This window comes from Alligator mississippiensis, chromosome 10 (assembly GCF_030867095.1).
Source record: "Alligator mississippiensis isolate rAllMis1 chromosome 10, rAllMis1, whole genome shotgun sequence".
NCBI lineage: Eukaryota > Metazoa > Chordata > Crocodylia > Alligatoridae > Alligator > Alligator mississippiensis.
Window position 1 is genome coordinate 37047683 of NC_081833.1, and position 20133 is coordinate 37067815.

At 45.2% G+C, this 20133-nt stretch overlaps 1 protein-coding gene across 2 annotated transcripts in view; it reads left to right on the top strand.

Annotated features, from left to right (window-relative positions):
• The window catches only part of CPNE2 (copine 2), a 209703-nt gene that overhangs the window by 145345 nt on the left and 44225 nt on the right, over window positions 1–20133 (top strand). For both annotated transcript variants that reach the window (XM_006267367.4, XM_019497720.2), the window contains exons 11-13: window positions 4248–4381; window positions 5161–5215; window positions 18744–18795. In XM_006267367.4, the coding sequence (XP_006267429.1) occupies window positions 4248–4381; window positions 5161–5215; window positions 18744–18795 (241 nt within the window). The remainder of the gene's footprint in view (window positions 1–4247; window positions 4382–5160; window positions 5216–18743; window positions 18796–20133) is intronic.

The following is a 20133-nucleotide window of genomic DNA, read 5'->3' on the forward strand; positions in this document are numbered from 1 at the left end:
TTTCCAAGTTAAAGAGCCCCAGGGCTCTCAGCCTGTCATCGTAGGGTCTGCTTCCCTGACCTCTGATCATGCGGGTGGCTCTTCTCTGGACTCTCTCAAGCTTCTCCACATCCTTTCTGAATTGTGGAGCCCAAAACTGGATGCAGTACTCCACCTGTGGCCTCACCAAGGCCAAGTACAAGGGGAGAATGACGTCCCGGGATTTGCTTGAGAAGCATCTATGGATGCAAGCCAGCATTTTGGTTGCTTTACTAGCCGCAGCATCGCATTGCAGGCTCATGTTCATCTTGTGGTCAATGATGACCCCCAAGTCTCTTTCTTCCGTAGTGCTAGTCAGTGTAGCATGGCCGAGGCTATAAGGATGCTGCAGGTTTTTCCTCCCAAGGTGGACAACCTTGCATTTTTCAGTGTTAAACACCATCAGGTTCTTGTCCACCCATTTGCTGAGCCTGTCCAGGTCAGCCTGGATCGCCCTCCTGTCTTCTGGTGTGGATGCTTTGCCCCAAAGTTTGGTGTCATCAGCGAACTTGGCCAGTCCGCTTCTGACTCCAATGTCCACATCATTAATGAAGATCTCATACAATTATAATGTTGCCAACTTTTGTTATTTTTGTCACCTTCTGAATGTACTGGATTTGGAACTGGACACCCTGCCTGTGCCATGGCAAAGACCGACGGCAGCAGTTCCCAAACTCTGACAGATTGCGCACCACCAATTTAAAATGACACAACCTTAAGTACCACCAGCAAGTTTTTGTCATATAAAGTAATTATAATAAATTGGTTAACATGTACCACTGACAGGTTGTCTGGGATAACCACACAGTAATTGGGTGTATCAGGTACACTATTCTGAAGAACCTAGCCCATAGCCAGTGACTCTCATATAGCACTTGCTTAGGCTATTTATATGCCATTTTAGCTAGTTACTCCTAAAAATCAGAACTGTTTGGAGGGAAAAAAAAAGTTGCATTAACTGGTTGACCTAGGGGGCAGGGGAAATTAAGCCTTGTAAATGGGTAGAAGGTTACTCCACAAGAACCAGCTTTCCATCAATACTACAACTTAGATCTTAAAATATATATTTTTATACATGTGTGTGTGATTTTTAGCCACATACTCAGGAGGTTAAGTATCATTGAGCACCGATACACATGCCAAACATCTCCTCTGATGCATGCTTATTAGCATATGTTGGAGTAGACTCGATTAATTGACAAGCGCTGCTGCCACCATTTTAAAGTGCAGAACACTGAACATACATGATGCTAATTGGAGTGATTCTTGGAGCTGCTCTAATTAAAGTGCCCCCCTCCCTGAGCATGTGTATAGATGCCCTATAATTCCAGTTTTGCAGCTAGGAAAAGGAGCTGAAGTAACTTGCCTGAGATCTCACACTTGGCCAGTGGTTAAGCCAGGATTTAAAGCCAGGTTTCTTCACTACCAGGCCGATTTTCTACCTGCTGGATGGTATCTGCTTCCATTTTAAGATAAAGAAGATAGAAAAGAATGTCAAAGAGCAATTTGAGTTAAAGAGCAACTCACATCGTCAAGAATTAGCCTTGGGGAGGAGGAAGGTCAGACAGAGGCACTATGGGTCAAACTTCAAGGGGGGCAAGGCAACAAGTATCTTACGGTGGGTGTCTACTATAGACCACCCTGCCAAGGGGTTGAGTTGAACCAGGATTTCTCAGTACAGCTTATGGAGGCAGTTGGGTCTAGGGATGTCATTGTCATGGGGGACCTAAACTTATCAGATATCTGCTGGGAGGAGCAGTCAGCCAGGTCTGACTGCTTGCGTAGGTTCTTAGCTGAAATACAAGACCTCCACCTTATCCAGGAGGTGCACAGCCCCACTAGGGGAGATGCCTTTCTGGACCTGGTCTTGGCCACTGGGGATGAACTGGTGAGGGTACTGCAGGTGCTTGACCACCTGGGTACCAGTGATCATCGCCTGCTGGAATTCACCACCCAGCTCAGGGTGTTGAGGGCTTATACCAAGACTAAAGCCCCTGACTTCAGAAGAGCTAATTTCAGTGAATTTAGGAGATCAGTGGAGGAGGCACTGAGGGCCCAAAAGGTAGAGGAGATGGGAATCGGGATGCTCGTACCTTAAGGGAACGATCCTCCAGGCTCAGAGTGTGACAGTCCCCGAGAGAAAGAAGGGGGGTAAGAATGCTCTGAAACCCCCATGGCTCAGCAAAGGCATTCAAGAATGCCTGAGGACCAAAAGGGAGGCATACACTTGCTGGAAGAGAGGGGCTATCGCCAAGGAGGAATACTCCTCCCTGGCCCGTGAGTGTAGGAGGGCCATTAGGAAGGCCAAGGCGGGGGTGGAGCTCAGGCTAGCGACCAGGATTAAGGACAACAAAAAGTCCTTCAAATACATTGGGAGTAAGAAGCAGGCACCGGGCAATGTAGGGCCCCTGTTAGACTCAAATGGTAATCTTGTGGCTATGCCAGATGAGAAAGCCAAAATCTTTAACAAGTTCTTTGCCTCTGTTTTCTTGGACAGGGAACAGGACAGCTCTCCCACCACAGGTAGGGGCAATCTTGAGGATAGCACTGCCAGGCCTTGGGTCTGTGGAGAAGTAGTTAAGGATCTTCTGGAAGGGCTGGATGTTTTTAAATCTGCGAGCCCTGATGCCTTCCACCCACAGGTGTTGAGGGAGCTGGTGGGGGTCATTGCTGTGCCCTTGGCCTGGCTTCACAAGCGATTGTGGTCCACGGGCTAGGTGCCCAGAGATTGGAAACTAGCTAATGTGGTCCCCATCTATAAGAAAGGGAGAAAGGAGGACCCAGGAAACTATAGGCCCATAAACCTCACATTGGTCTTGGGGAAAATCCTTGAAAAAATTATCAAGGAGCACATCTGTGAGGGGCCAGCAGGAGAGATCATGCCCAGGGGAAATCAACATGGGTTCATCAAAGCAGATCCTGCCAGACCAACCTGATGGCCTTTTATGACCAGGTAACTAAATCCTTGGATGATGGTGTCACCGTGGACGTAGTCTTTCTGGACTTTAAGAAGACCTTTGACACTGTCTCTCACCCCATCCTCATTAATAAACTGAGTGACTGTGGCATTGATGCCTACACTGTTGGATGGGTCAAAAATAGGCTGATGGGGCGCACCCAAAGAGTGGTGGTGGACGGGTCGTGTTTGACCTGGTGGGATGTGAACAGTGGGGTCCCCCAAGGCTCGGTCCTGGGGCCTACACTGTTCAACACCTTCATCAGCCACTTGGACGAGAGGGAGGAAAACACGCTGTCCAAGTTTGCTGATGACACTAAGATGTGGGGCGAGGTGGACATACTTGAAGGGAGAGAGAGGCTGCAACTAGATTTAGACAGACTTCAAAAGTGGGCAGATGAGAATAGGATGGGGTTCAACGTAGACAAATGCAGGGTGCTGCACCTTGGGAGAAGGAATCCACAGCACACATACAGGCTGGGCCATTCCCCTCTTGAAAGCACAGAGGCGGAAAGCGATCTTGGAGTCATTATCGACTCCAAGATGAACATGAGCTGCCAATGCCAGACCGCAGCCAGCAAGGCCAGCCATACCTTGTCATGCATCCAAAGATGCATCTCAAGCCAGTCCAGAGAGGTGGGGAGTATCACCTCTATGCAACATTGGTCAGGCCGCAATTGGAGTTTTAAAAGGATGTGGCCAGCCTGGAGAGAGTTCAGAGGAGGGCCACTCATTTGGTGAGAGGGCATCAGGACAGACCCTATTAGGAGAGACTGAGGGACCTGAACCTGTTGAGCCTTGGCAAGAGGAGACTGAGGGGGGGACCTGGTGGCTGCCTACAAACTCATCAGGGGAGATCATCAGCAAATTGGAAACCAAAGCAGAGAACTGAACTTGTCTAAATTGCAGAAAGCTTTATACAAAGTGATTTGCGGACCCTTAATGCAGTGTTTCCCAACCTTTTCCAGCCCAAGGCACACTTGCATTAATAAAAATTTTCTGCAGCACACATGTTAAGGCATTCTCCATCCTCATACCTATTGTAGCTCATTGCCATGGCAAAATTCTGTGGCACACCTGTTCATTTCTGAAAGTACACTTTTGTGCCACAGCACACTGGTTGGGAAACACTGCCCTAGTGAAATTAAAGTAAGAGCCCATCACGGAAGGGAAGGCGGTCAAGGACAGATGCTGTCAGGAGCATAGAGATGGTAGCTAGCTTCATAAAGGTGAATTCTGATGGGGAGGTCTGTGCTTTTATATTTCAATTCAGGTTGGAATTGATTTTACTGCATCCAATGGGAATCCACGGGACCCGTCGTCTTTGCACTATATCAATCCCATGGGAACAAATGAATACTTGTCAGCTATCTGGGCAGTTGGACAGATCATTCAGGACTATGACACGTAGGTACCAATCTTTTTAGGTTAGGATTGCAGCTATCTGGTCTGGAGTAGGTTTTCTTCACTCTTCAGGGCATCAGTCACACCCATTCCACCTGTGACAGGGTGCATTGACAGTGTGGTCCAGTGAAATGGGTCATGGTGTTCAAACACTGCTTTCTGAACTGTGATTGCTGTGTGACTGGACAAAACGCTCCCTTTTCCAGACCAGTTCCCCTGTCTATGAACTTTGGGTGGATACCTCTACCTCAGCAAAGCTCTTTGCGATCTGGGGATGAAAACCATTCCTATACATTCAGATCCTCAATAAATTGCCTAATAAACACTGAAGAGTATCTCTTTCCCCTTTGTGAGGCAGTGGGTGTCAAATAGTGCCATCGGTCTTCACACAATAAGAGACAAAGCATTTTGTTTTAGTTTTCACTTGTTTTTGACTACAGAAAAATAATAGCGCAATCGTGTTGCAGAAAAGTCAGAAAGCTAACATTGTCCAGCACCCTGGAAAGTACATCAAGGCACCCCAGAGTGTCATGACTCTCAGGCTGAGAATCACTAAACTAGATTTTTTATTTTCTCCTCCCTTCCCCCCATGTTTGGGATTGGGCTGTGTGGAGGTGCTACCAACCTGCAGCTCTCATGGTGTGCTGTGGCAGAGACAGATGCTGAGTACCTGCCAGGGCTGTCAGGCTTTTCATGAGTAAAGGAGCATCAGGGATAAATTTATTAACACTTTCTGGGTACATGTGTGTCATATATATAATTTTTTTTTTTTTTTTTCCTAGAGACAAAATGTTTCCTGCTCTGGGATTTGGTGCCCAGCTACCACCAGACTGGAAGGTAAAGTCCTGTGCTTTCCATCTGTTCCATGTGTTTAAAATGTGCACATCCATGGCACTGCTTGAGCAGGAAAGAAGTTCACATGTGCTGCACAATGGCTTACCAATGCAGCCTGTGTGAGCTTTTCTTTTGGGAAGTGGGTTAGGGGTGAAAGGAAGGAGGTCTCTGACTTTTAAGCTTTTGGACAACGAAATCTGACTGTATGTGTTTTGTGTGTGCATTTCAGGAGTAGGGGATAGGAACTGGCAGCCAGTTTCTATTTCCCTTTCAAGCTGGCATAAAAGCAGCGGCAGCGGCATTGGCATTAATTGGCAGTCAGCTGTTGAGTCATTCTACTAAGCAGGAATGATTGGTGGAAGAAAAGTAGAAGGACCCTTGATAAGTGTGTCAGACAGAAACAAAGCAGGAAACCGAGGGTGTGGAAGTAAAAGTCGGTTCTGTAGTATTTTACAGTCAGAGTCTATCATTGAAACAAGACAGAGGCAGGGGTTAAATAGTAAGGACTTTAAATTGTTGGCTCTCTAATCTTGATGGCATTTGAAAGCCAGTCCTTTCCAGAGACTGGATTTTGGTGAATTTCCTAATCGCCAGGTTGATATTCTGTTGTGATTAGGCACATTGATGGTTAAAACCGTCCTGGTTCTGCAAAGGCATATGCTGAAGCATCTTGCCTAGCATACGGTACAGCAGCACGGTGCTCAAAGCATCATTATAGACCCATTAGAATCAGCATTTCCACAGCAGACATGCAGTTCTGCAGCTTGTTGTAATGCCTTGCAAAGGTTTGCTGATCCAGCACACAAAGTTAAATGCTCAAAGAATTCACACCCATCATTCAAGGACCCAGTGCATACTGGGATGGGACATTTTAGCATGTATGTGACCCACCAGCTGGGCCATATAAACACTGGGTCATGTTTACCCTTGGTGAAATTCCTTCAAAAACTGGGTGAATTCAGTCTATTGAATCTTGTTGCATCAAGACCGGATCTCTCCCTGGTGAGAGAGATGGGCCAAAATTGGAGAACCTGTATGCATCTCCCTGTCGCACATTTTTTATATTGGAAACAGTATCCAGCACTTCCTTAAGTACATAATCTGACTGTACAATGACAGAATCTAACTCTAAATTCAGCCTATTGGGGCCAGTTCTAAACAAAAAATGAGCTAATGTGGCTCTGTTTTGAGGTGGGGAGGGAGCTCTGGAAGGGTCCAGGGTATTGAAGCTGGTCGAAGGGGAAGGTGATTTGCTGGAAACCTGTGGTGATCCTGTTGATCCTTTCTGAGGTTGTGACTGTGGGAGACGTGTGTGTTCTTTCTATAGTGGAATTTGTTGTTTCAACAGCCCTGTAAATAAGTCTGATGCTGCAGAGAGAGGAGCATTGGGCCCTGCCTCAGGATGTAGCCCAAGGCCCATACCCTGTGAAGCTTTTGGTACCTCTTGAGGGCCTTGAGTACCTCAAAAAATCTGAGCCTTGGGTTTGGTGGAAGGTTTGTGAACCTTCATGAAGAGGCCCTGACTGAAATCTAGCTTTTCAGAGAGGAATCTGATGGCAGCTGTGTTCTCAAGGGTGTCTTTACAAGCATCTCTGTGGGGGAAGTTTATAATGTCAAACCAATTTTAGCTTCTGCCTTGTTACAGAGTTGGTCAAACCAGCCTTCTCTGTGACCCTAATATATAAATCAGGGGTTTTCAACCTTTTTTTTTCATCTGCAGACCCCTAAAAAACTTCGAATAGAGGTGTGGACCCCTTTGGAAATGGAATGTCTTTTTGGGGATTTGAAACTTTATTTTCATAGTCATCTTTTGCAGACACCTTAAGTAGTCTGGAGCCTCCCCAGGGGTCTGCAGTTGAATACCACTGATACTTTACTACCTTTACTACACTATCTTTACTACCTGCCAATTCCACTCTCCACCCCTCTTTGGAAATACCCTACTTCTGAATGTGGGAGCGCTCCTAATCCCTACTTTGGCTGAGGGAACCAGAAATTCCACCTGCCCTGGAACTTTAGTTTTTCTCTAGTGATGCTCCCATTTCTAGATATGGCACATATTTTTGTCCATGTCTGTTTCCCATGACTTCACTGGGTCTGGATCACTCCTTGATGTGCTGCATTGAGGCAGCTGAACATGTGAATGTTGTTAAAACTTTCTCAGTGGAGAGGCTTGAACTGTAGGAAGGAAGATTTGGAAGAGGCATGTTAGCATTGGAAACTATATGGGCTGAATGCTTTAAGAGTACACTCTGTGAATGACTAGGTCTTCTGAGAGGTTTCCCAATATCACATCTGGGGTTTTCTTGTTTGCGGGGGGGGGTGGGGGGGGTGGGGTTGACTTTAATGTGCTTTGCCCCTTTAAGGGAAGGTGCTAAAGTTAGACTAAATTCCATAACCTAGTTTTTAAGATGTTAAAGCTCTTATTTTTAAAAAGCATCAACCTAAAGCATAACTTAATGCCTCATTTGATTTCCCTTTGTTTACATTGAGCAGTCCAAGTGCACTGGGCTCTGTCATTGTCAGTATATGAGAGAGCAGCTCTTCCAAACACTTTTTCTCTCCTTGGACCATCTCTTATTGACACTTATCTTTCTGAAGACAGCCCTTTTACCATAACCAATGCCCCTGAGTGACCTTGAATCATATTTAAGATCTGTACATTTTTAAAGCTGCCTGATAAACATACACTTTCCCTTCCATTTAGGTTCTCCTTACCTCTCTACGTGTTCCCTTGTGACATTGCTTTTACTTGCTTGGGGAACTCTTAGCTTGCACCTTCAACATTTATTTTATAGTGTTTTACAGAGGAATGAAAAATGAACATCCGAGCCTTAAGAATTTACAGTGCTGTGGTTTGCCCTGCCAGTACTAAACCCTGTACTCAGTGTCTTGGAATTCAGTAGGTTTGTATGTGAGAGTAGGCACATGCAGGGATCACTGTTTGCATAACAGTGGTGAGGACATTGGCTGGGGGTTCAGGAAAGCTGGGTTTTGTTTTGTTTTATTTTGTTACTCACCTGCTGTGACTTGGAGTCAATCACCTCTCTGAGCCTGTTTCCCCTTCTCTCTCATCTTTGCAGAGGGCAAGCTGTTTAGGGCAACAACTATCTCTTCCTACATATTTGAACAGTGCTCAGCACAAGAGGGCCCTAGTCTTGATTGGGGCCACTAGGTTCCCACAGGTAGAGGATTCAGAATTAAGACATGGTGTATAGAAGATGGTAACAAAGATTGGCAACTGGGGGGATTCAGAGCAAAAGGATACAACATGAAATTCTCATGGCTGTTTCAGCTAATAACTTTTGTGTGTCTCAGGTTTTAGAAAAGGCATTTATACTCTCATTTTGAATAGTCACTGGCTGGAAAACAGCTTTAAATTGCAAAATTTAAATTTTGCTGATACTCCATAGCATGGTTTAAAAGATGTTCTGAAATAGCCACAATATTTTCATTAGTAATCGGCTCCTGAAATGGTACACAGTGGGTGTGTCTACACAAAATGTGTTACTCGAGATTAGAGCTAATTACTGTGCAGTAAACGTCACCGTCTACATGTACAAACACTTAACTGCACTGTAATATGCTCTAATCATGAGTAAATTTGCTATCTGTAAATAAAAGTAGCAAATTTACACTAGATTACTTACTGTGCAGTAATGAAAATGAAAGCAAATGTGCTCCCAGTCAGCCAGGCAGCAGGGGGTGGGAGTTTGCTCCCTGCCTCCAGGAGTTACCTGCTGCTGGGGTGGGTTTTGCTACCAGAACCTGGATGGAGACAATGTCCTTCTGCCTCGGGAGCAGGGAGATCCCTGATCAGGGAACAGGGGCAGGGAGATTCTTATCTCCCAACACCAGCCCCACATCATGGAGCCAGGGCTGGGAGCTTATCTCCCGGTGCCAGCTCCATGTTATGGGGCCGGTACTGAGAGATTCTCATCTCCCAGCCCCAGCTCCATGGTTGTGAGGCCTATGCTGAGAGATTATGTAGTTTAGAATCTCCCAGCGCCGGCCCTGCTACCGTGAAGCTGGTGCTGGGAAATAAGAATCTCCCAGCCCCTGCTTCCTGATCACAACTGGGAAGCTAGGACTGGGAGCTCCCTGCTGCCAGGGCAGAGGGATATTGTCCCTGCCTACACTCTGGTGGAAGAGCCTGCCCTGGCAGCAGGCAGCTCCTGGGGGCAGGGAGGAATGTCTCAGTCTCCGCCAAGAGACAACTATTTCCTGGCCTTGTGCACCCTGCCAGCCCCTGGGCTAGCACCCAGGGGGAGCTTAGAGCTCCCCCATGCTGCTGCAGGGTGCTGATGCAGGGCCACAGTGAGTGGGAGCAGTCTGCTGCTCGGAGCAGCAAGTCTGCTCCTGCATTCCTGCATGTGTAGAGGTGTGCTAGAGTAGTTTACTCTAAAATAAGCTGATCCTGCATTATTTGCACTTGTAGACATGCCTAACATCTCCACTAGCTACTATCTCTTTGCTATCCACAGACTCACTGTGCACTTTCCCTGCCTGCTATTGGCAGTCTTCTTGGAAATTTTCAAGAACAGGCTAGGATGATTTAGTCAGGGATGATCTTGCTTTTGAGCAGTAGGGTAGAATAGGTGACCTTCTGAGGTGCCTTCCTGCCTTACACTCTTAAATTTTGTACTAACCCTCCCAGGTTAAAATGAACTCATAGCCAGGAGGTGGAAGAACTGATCTGGGATCTGTTGTCCTCAGCTTCTCCAGTGTGGGCAACAGGGAAAGGGTCAGAGTAAGCCAGTAGATGTTTATAGCAGCATGTTATCTATTGCAAATGTAGCTGAAAGAGAGAGGCTACAGAATCACTGTTCACTTTGTGTTGCTGGAATTCTTTAATGTCATGATATGGGTTGACTGTTTTCAACTGTCTTAGTGATTATATTTTTCCTCCCCTCCAGCCCCATGCTTTGTTGGAGTTTTCAACCATTTTATGCCTGATCCCAGGGTCTGTATGCAAGCAGAAATTAATTTGACTTGAGTGGGAGTTGTGCCCATTTGCTTCCTGCTGGATTAGGCCTTCTGTGTATACTTTGGAGATGATTCATCCTTCCCTAACCAGTAAATGTCACTCTTGTCTGTCATTTCACCAGTTTAAATGGGATATCTCTGTAAACAACTTTCAGTGAATAACAACTGGTCATCATCAGGAGAGGATTATTACTTACAGAGAGAAATTGAAATTTAACATTTAATAGGACTAAAGATAATATGGACATTCCAGATGTATGATGTGCTGGTTCTCTGGTTGTGGAAAATGGTAAATCATTGTTCTGTGCAAACTGCTGCAGTGTTACTGTTCTCAGGGCAGGGGCTCAGTCCTTGTTACTGGTTGTAAAATGCAGCATTGGCATGATAGAAATAATGATTTCACACTCTACATATAGCCCTTGCAAATATAGAAACGGATTCAAATTTAAAAAGGGTTCACCTACCTTTTGGAATGTTCAAGTCCATTTAATCCCTATTGACATAGCCATGGTTTTGCATATGTTATGGGCATTGAACCTGGGACTTTAGCATCAAATAGTGGTGTTTAGCAGCTAGTAAGTAACAGACTGTTACAGTTGCCAAGATGAGGGCTATCTGTGCACAGTTATACTGAGCAAGATAGCAATTACACTCAGTGTCTTGCAGTCCCTAAATTTGGAAGTATTTCTCCTAATCCGCCTGGAATCCAGTAACCTGAAGGGAGAGGTTAATGGATATCCTAATGCAGGTCATGAAGGAAAGTGTTAGTCTTCTGTTCCAGTCTGTTCGTTTTTTGCCCTGCTGGAACATTGCTGTAGGACCTATCCATTCAGTCCGGCTTTTTTTTCCTTTCCAGCTGGGCCTAGTGATGTTTGAGCTTGGAAGTCTCTCAGTTTTGGCTGCCCAGGAAGAAATGATGTGGAAATCTTTTGGAGAAATGGGTTCACTTCCACCCTTATGGTTTCTAAACCCAGCTAATCTTCAGCCAAAGCATTTTCAAAGAGCAGCTTTGTTTCCTTACATCTGGGGTGTATTTGGAGGTTGCCTGACACAGAAGCTGGTATAAACCATTTATTTTCTTGTGTTAGTGATGATGGTTGCATGTCTCAGAAGTGCCTCAGGGAAGCAGAACCACCAGGCAGCCTGCATTTGATGTTGTCTTAGTTTGAAATATTTTTTTTTAAGTTGGGGGTAATCACTAGGACTGTGCAAAGCTTCAGTCCCTGATTCAGTTTGGTGAAGATTCGGCCCAATTCGGTGGCCAAATCTCTGAATCCAAATTGAATAAGAGGACTCTTTAATCTCTCCAAATGGAATCAGAACCCTCCAAATCGATTTGGAGAGATTCAGAAAGATTTGGAGATTCGGATGTAGACACAGCTTTAAATGTTTTTTCTACATACCTCAAGGTAGCAGGCAGCTCATGAATACTGCGATGCTGGGGCACATGGAGCATCCCACAGGAGTTCAGGGGACTCCCCAGTGTGCTTGGCAGCAGACCCAGAAGTGAACCAGAAGCACTTCCGGTCCACTTCTGGGTCCACCAGGGAGTGTGCGGGGGGGCCCCTGCATTCCTCTGGCTCGGCAACTGGTGCCTCCTGGGTCAGGGGGAGCACCCAGGGTCCCCCTGCACCTGATTGCTGAACTGGGGAGCTGTGTGTTGGGGGGGAAGGGGTCCATCATGCTTCCCAGTGGCCCAAAGTGAACCAGAAGTACTTCTGGTCCACTGCTGGGTTTGCTGCTGAGCACATGGAAGGCCCCACCATGCTCCTGTGGGATGCTCCATCTGCCCCAGCATCACAGCATTCATGAGCTGCATTGGTACCTTGAGGTATGTAGAAAAAATATTTAAAGCTGTGTCTATGGACGAATAGATGATTCTTCGAATCAGCATAGAATCTTCAGATTTGGATTCGGCCGAATTGAATCAGGGACAGCAATCTGAATCAATGAAGAATCGAATCGCTGTCCCTGATTCTGGCCAAATCCGAATCAAATAGGGCCTGTTTTGCACACTCCTAGTAATCACTAAGGCTAGGTACAGACATTCAAAAAGCCTGAGGCAGAATTGATCTACATTGTACATTTTTCTGAAAGCAGCGTAGTTTAGACCGGTAGTAAACAAAGCACATATTCACCCTTTGATGGAGGAAGAACAAATCTTAGACGGGGCTCTGCCATTTTTAAACCAATCTGTGTGCGCTGAACTTCTGTTCTGTTACGGGTATAGACTGGTTTCTGATCAAGTAAAAGTGTAATGTCTGTACCTGGCCTAAGTTGATGAAATTCAGGAAGCAATAGTCCAGCTTTATCTGAGCCTTGTGAGGGCAGGAGCCATGCAAAAACCTTTGAACAGTTATGCTGCTGACTTCCACCACCCTCTGCTCTTCCACTCTTAAGTTCCACACAGCCCTGCCAATGCCTCTTGCAAAACCCCTTTATATTTTATCATTGGGCGTTATGCACAGCACTGCCACTTCCTGTTTTTTGCCTCTTCCAACTTATTCCAGCCTTGGGATTTTTGTATAGCTCTTCCAGCACACCAGTGTGCCTAGCATTGCTTAGTGACTAGGGCTGTTTTTTTAATATCATGGTGATATATACATTTTCAACACCAGAGTGGCCATTACTCCACTGAGACCAGTGACCTTTTTTTAAGTCAGGTTCTCACTTTAGTGGTTCCCCCCCACCTATCCTATTGTTCTCAATTAAAATTAAGACACTCATGTGTGATATATGTATAATATTCAGTGTGTGCAATAGTTAAAACGTGACCATTTTTGACAACAGTGTGGCTATGGTACAGTGAGGAACAGAATAGAAATAGGGAAGATCATTAAAGATATGAGAGTCATATCAATCATGCTTTGTTCTCATGATGCCCTTGTTGCTATGGCACCACAAAATGCTTTCAAAGAACCAATATGAATAAGATATTTTGCACACAAAAGTCTATTTGGAAATGTCAGTGAACATCTTGAAATGCGAACCGCTCCATAAAGAGAACCTCAAACAATTTCCCTGTAGGAGATGGGAGAAAGAGGCAGATGGGTTTAAGCTTATGTGGGAAGTTGCAAAGGCTGTATAGCATTGTATAGATTTCTGTGTAAAATCCCAACCCCACTGGTCCCTGTGTTGTTTAATACCTCTTGTGAGATATGAGCCAAAGAATAGGCTCCTTGAATTCCAGTCTAGCCAAGTGTTTGATCTGGTGAAGAAAGATGCAACACCTGGGGTACTCTCAAAGAAACTGTTTCCTTGTTTGCTACAGTTGTACCCAAAGAGTTCAACTGAGATTAGAAATGCTTAATAATAGGTCCACCCCCAAAAGCTTAGTCTGCCTCTACCAGATTGGCATCATCCCCATTGGAAAACTAAGGCACAGAGAGATTTAGGATTTGCCCAAGGTCACACAGTGTCAATAGTAGAGCTAGGAAATGAATCTGGATTTCCTAAGTCCTAAACCAGTGCCTAAATCACAAACAATCTCACCTCTGTCCTAAAGGCAGCCTGCTGAGAGGTGATTTCAGGAGCCAAATGCTGAGATCTTGAACACAGTGTGGTTTTGCTGGTAGCCTGAAAGTTGTTTTCTGTCTGGTATCTACAGATTCCAAAAATAGGGGGCAGATCCCTTCCTTTTCATACTCTTCTCTGCTACAACAAACCAAAACAATGCTAATTCTAACCCTTTGCCAGTATTTATTGAAGACAGCCACTTCCCTCAGAAGAAAAATTCCACAGAATTTGATAAAGAAGTGAACAAACATTTTTTATCAGTGTAATGGGATTTTTCAGAAACTGTTTTACAAGCCCATCAAATTACAAAGTGGTTGTAATCTATTATTTATTTGCTTTTCCACCATCCTGTACAGCTATCTAGAAGGGATAAAAATCTTTATGAAAACTCCAGAGTATGCCTCAAAACCCCTGTAGAGAGGAGATCTTTGGCCATTATTTCTGTGACAAAGCAGTTTTAAGCCATCTTATTGCTTTTAAAACAAAACAAAACCAAAAACAACAACAAAAAAAACCCTTTGGCTTTTGGCTGACAAATATGGAAGTGTATTTGCTGACATTTTTCACCACCATTTTTGGCAAAACTTGAATCTAAATAAATAAACGCACTGGCAGGTGGCACTGAAAACTTACTGGGTCCCAGGCAAAGGCAGCTATTCACAGAAAAGCTAGAAGCTGCATTGTGGAGAAGCATCATGGTCTGTAGCTCATTGTATGGGCATACACTGTAGGGGAATTTGAATTGGCAGGACTGAAAATACAACACTCCAAGCCACAAGTTATAAGAGAGAACATTTCTGGTCATGGTTGGGAAGAGGGAGAGAGCTAAACATCTGGACTACATTTCTTTACTGTCCAGTTGGAAGGCTTGGTGGCAATGCTGTGTTTGGCTGGTCAGGAGACATGGCTTCTACTTCTGGGTCTGTTCTTTATTCAAGGGGAGTTCACGCTGCTTCATGGTAGAGTAGAGCAGGAGACTTTTCACCGCATAAGTCAAAGCCCTTTGAATCAACCAGATGCTTTGCAGGATTTCATTATGCACTGAATCCCTTCGAAGGAATTGTTGGTGTTGGGCCTTGAAAAGACTGCATTCTCAGCTCCCTTTAGCCAATAAGTTAGGTGGTCTTGGTGGTGAGGGGTGGGGGGGGTCTATTTGGAAGATAGTGGGGAATGGGAAGAATTGAATGAGTTTTAAAGGCTCTTGTAGCACTGCCATCTTGCACAGGCCTTTGCTGTGAGGCAGAGTGTCTGCAGTGTCTCCATTACTTCACTCCTCTGCTTAGATTTAGTACGTGTTGCTGTCACCAGGTCAGAGCTGTTGGCTGCTTGTGTGCATGAATGAGAGCCTCATTGAATGTCCACAACCAGCATGAGAGTACCCAGAAATGGACCACCAGCCATTGTGTGTTGTAATGTTGATGGGCTTGGAAACATGGAAGAGAATTGCAGGAGTCTGACCTACTTTGGTTTGTTACTCACTTTCTTACAAGGTTTTTTGTTTTTAAATAGTACACATTATAATTGGAGGTTTTGGCTGTGCTTAGCATGAGATGTATTTCTTTGGAGGGTTTCAGTTTCTGAAAGACTCCGATTTCACATACATGGATAGTTATAGTAATTTTTACTAATAAACTTGAGTACTGTAGCACCTGTGTGAGAATCCCCAAGTACTTTTATCCTCAGTGCCCCTAATAGGTGGAGAAATTATCATCTCTTTTGTCACTGGTAAACTCAGGCATATATTGAGCTGTATCTTCCCAGTTAGACTCCTGAGAATAGTGGTCTTAATGCTAAATGAATGTCCTGATTTTTTCAGAGGTGTTTTGAAAAAGGGAGCTGTGCATCCTCAGCACTGCTGATAGTTGAGTTATTTAGATGCCTAAATTATAGGTAGCTATATTATAGGGTTAGGTAGGTGAGTTTAACAGTTCAGCCCTAAGTGAATTGCTCACACACATCAAAACACTGGCAGAGCTCCTACTACAACTTGAGAGTCCTGCCCCTTGCTGTGTCCAAATCATTGAGCTTGTCTCTCATAGCAGCCTTTGGCTAAAGAAACTGAATCTCTGTTGCTGCTGTTGCTCTCTATTCGGAGGCTTTCTGTAGTGCCCATCACTAACTGCTTCCTGCGTAAAATAGATCTGCAGAGCAAGCTCCTTCATGAGTTTCAAGGAGCTTTTTTTCTACACTGATCTAGCCTAACAGTCTTTTAAGCCTTGTCAGAGAACAATACCTCCTGATTAACTTGTTACATCCTGTGCTGTATGAATTCTCAGCATCCTTAAGTTCAGCCCCTTGCCACTAGGCTTTTCCAGCAGGGTTTTAGACTCACTTGCATCTTTCCATAAGGAATTACAGTGGAGGTGATCTAAGCCAGCATTTCTCATCCTGTGGGTCATGACCCGAAAGTGGGTTGCAAGAGTATATGAAAGGATTGCAAACAAACTTTAAAAATGGATTCTCCTTTAAAGGAGAAAATTGTGGGAAACTGTGGCTTTTCTCTTGCAGGCTGTCAGAATTCTAGCTTGCAAGCGGCTGTTTGGGGGGCCCCTGCCCCACACACTGGGAGGCTGGGGGCAGTGGGTCAGGAGTGAGGGGCACTGGGTTGGGACTGGCCATTGTTTTACCAGGACCCGTTTGTAAACATCAAAGGTTGAGAACCATTGATTTAACCAATAGCAAGCTATTTGATGCTTCTGCTAAAGAGGAGCCACCAGTAGTGAGCCAGTGTGTTGAATCATCTTCAGTGGGATGCCAAAGACTCAGTGACTCAGACTTCATTCAGATACTACCACTTGGACTGTGCACCTTTGCTCCTGCACCCGACTCCACACTGTTGGACATATCTTTGTCTCACTCACTCCTGCGTTATCCTCTGAAAACCTGCTCTGTACAATACTTAATGAGTAATTCATTCATACAGTGTTACAGAACTATTAGGAACAATAAAAGCAGGTGCTTTGTAATCTAATTGATGCTGGGAGGAATCTCCTTAGGAGACATTTGCAATCAGCATTGCTATTACATTTTGTAAATGGCAGTGCTGAGATGCCATGAAACACCAGCGATTAGTAAACCTCCAGCATGCAAAGGAATTCCCTTCTACAACCTTTTGTTTCCAGAGACATAAGTAGCTGTTCCCAGATGTTATAGTTCACTGAAGACCTTGAGAGTCTGTTGCTACTGCCTAGGAAGCAGGACTTCCTCAAGTATATTCTTTTAAGAGTCAGGATAGCCAGTCTAACACTTCCAGGGGTTACCTATGCTGCAGGTTCAAGGTTTGCATCTGCTTTGCTATGCCAGCTTGCAAAGGGATTGGAAAAAGTGGCTGCCTCCAAAACTGGGCTAATGTTCTGACACCTTATGACCTTACATGGCAAAGTGACTCCTTCAAGTGAATGTGATTCCTAATGGGAGATCTATGATATGTACACACTGACTTGCTGACACTACCTGTGTTGTTCTGCCAGGCTGCCCAATATGGGCATAGCTTGTTTGCTGATATTTGTTAAGGAACAAAGTGATGGGAGTCCTAATTTCAGAGGGATCAGAGTAGGGGCTGTCAAGGGGACTTGGGTAAAAGGCTTTTTAAGGCAAAAGAAACCAACTTAATTCTTGAAAACTGCTTATGTCTGAGTGCATTGATTTTTCAGGTTTCTTGACATTCATAGATTCATAGATGTTAGGGTCGGAAGGGACCTCAATAGATCATCGAGTCCGACCCCCTGCATAGGCAGGAAAGAGTGCTGGGTCTAGATGACTCCAGCTAGATGCATATCCAACCTCCTCTTGAAGACCCCCAGGGTAGGGGAGAGCACCACCTCCCTTGGGAGCCCATTCCAGACCTTGGCCACTCTAACTGTGAAGAAGTTCTTCCTAATGTCCAGTCTAAATCTGCTCTCTGCTAGCTTATGGCCATTATTTCTTGTAACCCCCAGGGGCGCCTTGGTGAGTAAAGCCTCACCAATTCCCTTCTGTACCCCTATGATGAACTTATAGGCAGCCACAAGGTCGCCTCTCAACCTTCTCTTGCGGAGGCTGAAGAGATCCAGGTGCCCCAGTCTCTCCTCCATAGGGCTTGGCGTGCAAGCCCTTAACCATATGAGTGGCCCTTCTCTGGACCCTCTCCAGGTTATCCGCATCCCTCTTGAAGTGCGGTGCCCAGAATTGCACGCAGTATTCCAACTGCTGTCTGACCAGAACCCAATAGAGGGGAATTATCACCTCCTTGGTTCTGTTAGTCATGCATCTGCTGATGCACGATAAAGTGCCATTATTATAGTGTTATAAAGTGCTAGCTTTATAATGCATCCTCAGCACTGCTGATAGTGCTAGCTTTTCTGATTACTTTGTCACACTGATGACTCATGTTCATCTTGGAGTCCACTAGGACTCCAAGATCCCTTTCCGCTTGCATGCCACCCAGCAGGTCATTTCCTAGGCAGTAGGTATGCTGGACATTTTTCCTCCCTAGGTGCAGCACTTTGCATTTCTCCTTGTTGAATTGCATTCTGTTGTTTTCTGCCCATATGTCCAACCTGCCCAGGTCTGCTTGTAGTTGTTCCCTGCCCTCCGTCGTATCTACTTCTCCCCACAGTTTTGTGTTATCTGCAAACTTGGACAGAGTACACTTCACTCCCTCGTCCAAGTCGCTGATGAAGACATTGAAGAGTATCGGTCCAAGGACCGAGCCCTGCAGGACCCCACTGGCCACACCCTTCCAGGTCGATACTGACCCATCCACTACAACTCTCTGGGTATGACCCTCTAGCCAATTCGCCACCCGCCGGACTGTGTAGTCATCCACATTGTGTAATGGGAGTTAAGGAATATTGTAACCCTGCCTGGTACATTAAAAACTCAACAACCCTGAAAAAGTAGGGCCAGAAAACCAATAGGGGAGTGTCAGTGGAGATGTGCTAGTTTCTGCACATACAAAAATAGCCAGGCTTTGATTTGTGAAGTCTCTTTCAAGAAGCCCATGCAGTGCTTGATTTCAGTGTCAGTTTGGGTTGTTTTCTCTCTGCAGGTATCTCACGAGTTCGCCATTAACTTCAATCCTACCAATCCTTTCTGCTCAGGTAAGTACCTCTTTGGGCCCAGTCTTTTCCAGCTCAGGGACAAGTATTTCCTCATTATTATTTTGGACATACCATCCTGGATGTGTTGTGTCCCCTTTAATTTCATCCTGAACTTCAAGCCCTGATTAGAGCAGCATTGCGGTTCTGACTAAATCTTCAAAAGATCCTCTGCTTGATTTGGACATCTGAAAGGTACCAGGATGAGAAGCACTGCAGATCTCCTGTACTTTCACAGGTCATTTTGAAACTGAGGCCTGGTTTACAATGATGGCTATAGACTCATATGCTTCATAGAGTCTGAAGCTTCAAGAGATATTATGATAACCTAGTTTGACCTCCTGCATAAGGTACTAGCAGATATGAGGATAGCCCCAGGAGAGCTGACCCTTTTTCCTACCAGCACTTCACAAAAACTGCAATGAATACCCCTTAGCTTTTGTGCTGGATCTACTTTTCTGGGTCAGTATATGATTATACTAGTTGTCCAGAAGCTTTTTGTATTACTCTTATTTGGATTGCTTCGAAGTTCAGAGGTTAGAACCCAGTGCCCTAGGCGCTGTATAAGTCTGTAAGACTAAGCCCTCCAGGGAAGAAACTGTTTAAACAGTGGAGATTGACAGGTTTGTTTAAAAGAATTTAATACCTTCTGGTTTATGATTAACCCTTCACAGGTTAGTCTGTTTATCTCATGTCCCTCCAAAAATAATGCTAGCACTTGTAAATTGTGGGCTAGTATTTTCCCACAGTTACATGACAGAAACTGAGGCAAGGAATGTTGAAGTGACTTGGCCAGAGATCACCCAGTAGGCCGGTGGCAAAGCTGGATCTAGAGCCCTAGCCCTCCTTTCTCTCCAATTTTGTTTTAGCCCAGGGGTTGGCAACATTTTTGGGCAGTGTGAAAACACCTGCAACCTCAACTTCTAAGATGTTGGAGTGCCAGGGGAGGATGGCAGGGGGCCAATCTTTGTTGTGGCAGCACCGCCTTGTCCTCACCATCAACACTGAGGCACATGTGCCAAGCAGAATGTCTTCACATGCCACACTCAGGTCTACATTATGGGCTGCTCTGAGCTGCTTGGAGTCAGGCCCATAACATCTGGTCTGCCAGTTAGCTGATCTCTGGTGTGTGTGGGTGTTTCTGAGGCAGTGTTCACTGAGTGAGCAGGAAGGCCATATACACACGTCCTCTAATGCTACCTCATTACCCCTGAGTGTACAAAAACTTACCTTTTTCTGGCAATGTAATAGATCATGGAACATGTGGTGGCCTCTGTTTAATCTATAATAAATTGCCATATGTGTAAAGGACATAAATTCCCTGGGAGTGGCAGGTGGCAG